This window comes from Cebus imitator, unplaced genomic scaffold (assembly GCF_001604975.1).
Source record: "Cebus imitator isolate Cc_AM_T3 unplaced genomic scaffold, Cebus_imitator-1.0 Scaffold155, whole genome shotgun sequence".
Taxonomy (NCBI): domain Eukaryota; kingdom Metazoa; phylum Chordata; class Mammalia; order Primates; family Cebidae; genus Cebus; species Cebus imitator.
Window position 1 is genome coordinate 580,887 of NW_016107470.1, and position 4,642 is coordinate 585,528.

Consider the following 4,642-nt stretch of genomic DNA (forward strand, 5'->3'; position numbering starts at 1 on the left):
AAAAAAACAACAACAAAATAAATGACTATTGAAAAAGAGAAAAACCTTACATTATGTTCCACTAGTTAAGTTTCCAAGGACAATGTCTATTTTGTTCACTAGCCTACGATAGACCTTAGAAGAGTACCCGACACGTGGTAGTATTCAAATGTTTGTTGGATGAATTATAAAAATGGCTACTTGTATTGTTAATTTTGTATATTCTAGTGAATTAAATCTCTTCAGCATCATTTACCCCCTTAGGTGTTTGACTTTGTGTCAAATGTATTGGCAAGGATAAAATTATAACAGACTTTCTTGAACAACCAATGTGTAATCTATTAAGTATTTTCCTTCACTTTTGATAAAAAAAAAAAAGGGAAATTAAAACCTTGTATCCTAATGCAAAAAAGAATTAAATGGTGTTTAATATCAGTGTCCCTTTAGCTATTATATTAAACTACTATAGTTAATAAATTTTATCATTATTTTGGATGTTGATTTTTTTTTTTAATTTCATAAAGCTATGAAAATAAGATACTGACTTTGGTCATATAAAGTTCCCTCTGCTTTTAATTTTAATAAAATTAAACTATTCCTATGTATATGATTTCCTGTTACCTATTAGAGTATACGCATCTATTGTTTTCTCACTGGTAAATATGGGACGGACATTTTGTTAGAAGCATAGAAGTGAGTTAAATTTTCACATTCCTAGGGACACTTTTGTCCCTGGTTGTTGAATATATTTAAAAATGTTTGTAATACTTCAAAATATTTAGGTAATCAACTGTAAATTATGTTTCGGTATTCTCCAGGGACAATGGCCTGAAAGCTATTGAGAATTTGATGCAGAAGAAGGGGAAATTTGATTACATACTGTTAGAGACCACTGGATTAGCAGATCCTGGTAAGAAGTGAGATTATTAATAACTAGAATATAGTTCTGTGATATATAGTAAATAGATATATTAGAGGAATGTCTAAAATGAGTATTAAAGCTTTCCTTAGAATTAAAACTTTTTTTGGTTTAAAAGAGGAAAAGTACTCAGTTATCATTTTCTTTGGCAGATGAATGATGTTCAGAGTATTTCTTGGTATTTTTAAGCTGTTAATAGAATTTGAAATTTTATTGCTTGACTTAGGATTATTTGTAAGAAGAGTAGTTGTTAAAAGTATGGACATGTAGAAAAAGCAGAGATGTTATACCTCTAAATACAGTTGTTGCTTGGCATCCATGGGGTATTAGGTCCAGGACCTCTGAGGATACCAAAATCTATGAATGTTCAAGTCCCTTATATAAAATGGTGTAGCATTTGCCTATAACCTATTCACACGGTCCCATATACTTTAAATTATCTGTGGATTACTTATAATACCTAATACAATATAAGTGCTGTGTAAGTAGTTATTATACTGCATTGATAAAGGAATCATGACAAGAAAAAAAGTCTGTACATTTTCAGTACAGACACAGCCATCCATATTTTTTCTTTCTTTCTTTTTTTTTTTTTTGAGATGGAATCTCACTCTGTAACTAAGGCTGGAGTACAGTGGTGCTATCTCAGCTCACTGCAACCTGTGCCTCCCATGTTCCAGTGATTCTCTTGCCTCAGCCTCCTAAGTACCTGGAATTACAGGTGCCCGCCACCATGCCCAGCTAATTTTTCTATTTTTAGTAGAAATGGGGTTTCACCATGTTGGCCAGGCAGGTCTTGAATTCCCGATCTCGTGATCTGCCCCCGTCAGCCTCCCAAAGTGCTGGGATTACAGGTGTGAGTCACCTCGCCTGGCCCTTATTTTTTACTGTTTTTAATCCACAATTGGTTGAATCCATGGATGTAGAACGAACAGATATGGAGGGCTGACTGTATATATTTCATTGGTTATATTCCGTAGAGATTTTATTTCTGTTTACTGTCTAACCCAGCTTTCTGAGACGGTCATTAAGAGATATGTAAAGGCTTTGGGCTCTAATACCAGCAACACTTTTTCCCTTTAAGTTAATTGTTAGCATTTTGTTTTTCTACTAATAAAATTGCAATAATTTTATTTGTAAATGTTGTCATTAAGGTAACAAAGAAGACACAGTTAAATCTTCACTGAGCCTTTTTCCCAGTGTGAAGTTAATGATTATCAAGAAAATTTTTACCTCCAAGTAGAATTATATCTAAACTCTACTATAGAAACATTGTTACTTCCTCCATTGAAGTCTGGAATCCCTCAAAATCGTCTGTGAGGGTTGGAATCATCTTCTTTCAAACTCCTATTCATGTTGCTATTTTGATCTCCCATAATCATGAGTGTTTTTAATAGCATCTAGAATGCTGAATCCTGTCCAGAAGGTTTTCAGTTTACTTTGCCCAGATCCATCAGCGGAATCACTGTCTATGGCAGCTATAGCTTTATGAAATATATTTCTTAAATAAGACTTGAAAGTCAAAGTTACTCCTTGATCAATGGGCTGCAGAATGGATGTTGTGTTAGCAGGCATAAAAACAACAATCTCCTTGTACATCTCTATCACAGCTCTTGGATGATCCGGTGCATTGTCAATGAACAATAATATTTTGAAAGGAATCTTTTTCTAAGCCGTAGATCTCAATGATGGGCTTAAAATAAACCATGCTGTAAACAGTAAACCATGCTGTAAACAGATGTGTTGTCATCCAGGCTTTATTATTTATAGAAAACAGGCAGAGGGGATTTAGCATAATTCTTAAGGGCCCTAGGATTTTCAGGATAGTAAATGATTATTGGCTTCTACTTGAAGTCACCAGCTCCTTTAGCCCCTAACAAGAGAGTCAGCCTGTCCTTTGAATCTTTGAAGCCAGACATTGACTTCTCTTTAGCTGTGAAAGTCCTAAATGGCATCTTCTACCAAAAGGAGGCCATTTCATCTCCATTAAAAATCTATTGCTAGGCCCCGCACAGTGGCTCACGCCTGTAATTCCAGCACTTTTGGAGGCCGAGGCGGGCAGATCATGAGGTCAGGTTATCAAGACCATCCTGGCCATGGTAAAACCCTGTCTCTGCTAAAGTACAAAAAAATTAGCCGGGTGTGGTGGTGTGTGCCTGTAGTCCCAACTACTCAGGTGGCTGAGGCAGGGGAATCGCCTGAATCCGGGAGACGGGAGGTTGCAGTGAGCCGAGATCGTGCCACTGCATTGCAGCCTGGCGAAAGAGCAAGATTCCGTCTCAAAAAAAAAAAAAAAAAAAAAAAAAATCTGTTGCTTAGTGTAGCTACTTTCATGAATGATGTTAGCTACATCGTCTAGGTAACTTGTTGCAGCTTCTATATCAGCACTTGCTGCTTTACCTTGCACTTTCATGTTATGGAGATGGCTTCTTAATCTTGTGAACCAGCCTCTGCTGCCTTCCAACATTTCTTCTCCAGCTTCCTCACCTCTCTTATAGCCTTCATAGAACTCAAGAGAATAGGGTTGCTCTGAATTAGGCTTTGGCTTAAGGGAACATTGTGGCTTGTTTGATCTATCCTCTCCACATCAGCAATAAGGCTGTTTTATTTTATTATCATTTGTGTGTTTACTGGAGTAGCCCTTTTAATTGCCTTCAAGAACTTTTCCTTTGCATTCACAACTTGGCTAACTGGCTCAAGAGACCTAGCTTTTGGCCTGTCTTGGCTTTCAACATAACTTCCTCACTAAGTATAATCATTTCTAGCTCTTGATGTAAACAGGTGACTGTTCCTTTCACTTGAACACTTAGAGGCCGTTCTAGGGTATTAATTGGCCCAGTTTCATGTTGATCATATTCTCTATGTTGTCATGATTCCGTCATAATTCTTTTAGTTCTATGTTTTAATAGTTTTGGTGCTCATTACCAGTATTGTTGCTTCTCCATTCCTGACTTAGTCCATCTCCTGATTGAATTTCATTGTCAGGAAATCTTTTCAAGTTATAGGTACTGCTTTCTTTGGGCTCTTACACACTTCATTGATCAAAAATATTTGTCTTTTGTTTTTATATTACTTGAAGGATTACTTGGCTAGGTATAAAGTTTATCAGTCACACGTTTCCCCCCTCAACTTTGTAAATTTTGTTCCATAATCTCCTAGTGTTTTTTGATTGGCTGGATTTCCTTGTCCAGTGTTTTCTCCTTTTATTTTTATCAGGAAGAATTTGTGAGTACTATAGTCTCTGAGTCAATGCTTGAGAATGTCTGCCTGTTGCTTTCATTCCAGAAAAATAACTTCCCAGGAGGTAATATTGTTTGGGAACATTTTCATTAGAACTTTATGGTCAATGTTTTATTATTTTGGGACATCTAGTGTTACTGTATAAAAGTCTGATTTTTCCCGTTTCCTCTTTGAAGGTGGCTTGTTTTTTTAAACTATAATGCATGAAAGGTTTTTGTCATTATTTTTGAAATTCAGTAATGTAAACAAGATATATCTAAGTGCCATTTATAATTGTTTTTTCCTGAATTATATTATGCCCTTAGTTCTTCTAAGAACATTTTTCTTGTTTCCATTAATGCTTTTTGTTGGGTCAAATTATCGTTTTCTCTACTTCATGACACCAATTTTCCTTATATTGAATTTTCTTTTTTTCCCCATCTGTATTCTAATTGCTTTGATTTGTCTTTCACCTCTACATTTACTGTGATCCTCTGAAGCCTTTTTTTTTTTTTTTTTTTTTTT

At 35.5% G+C, this 4,642-nt stretch overlaps 1 protein-coding gene across 3 annotated transcripts in view; it reads left to right on the forward strand.

Annotated features, from left to right (window-relative positions):
• CBWD3 (COBW domain containing 3) overlaps positions 1–4,642 on the forward strand; it is a 72,152-nt gene that overhangs the window by 31,886 nt on the left and 35,624 nt on the right. For all 3 annotated transcript variants that reach the window (XM_037743815.1, XM_017543414.2, XM_017543416.2), the window contains exon 4: positions 798–889. In XM_037743815.1, the coding sequence (XP_037599743.1) occupies positions 798–889 (92 nt within the window). The remainder of the gene's footprint in view (positions 1–797; positions 890–4,642) is intronic.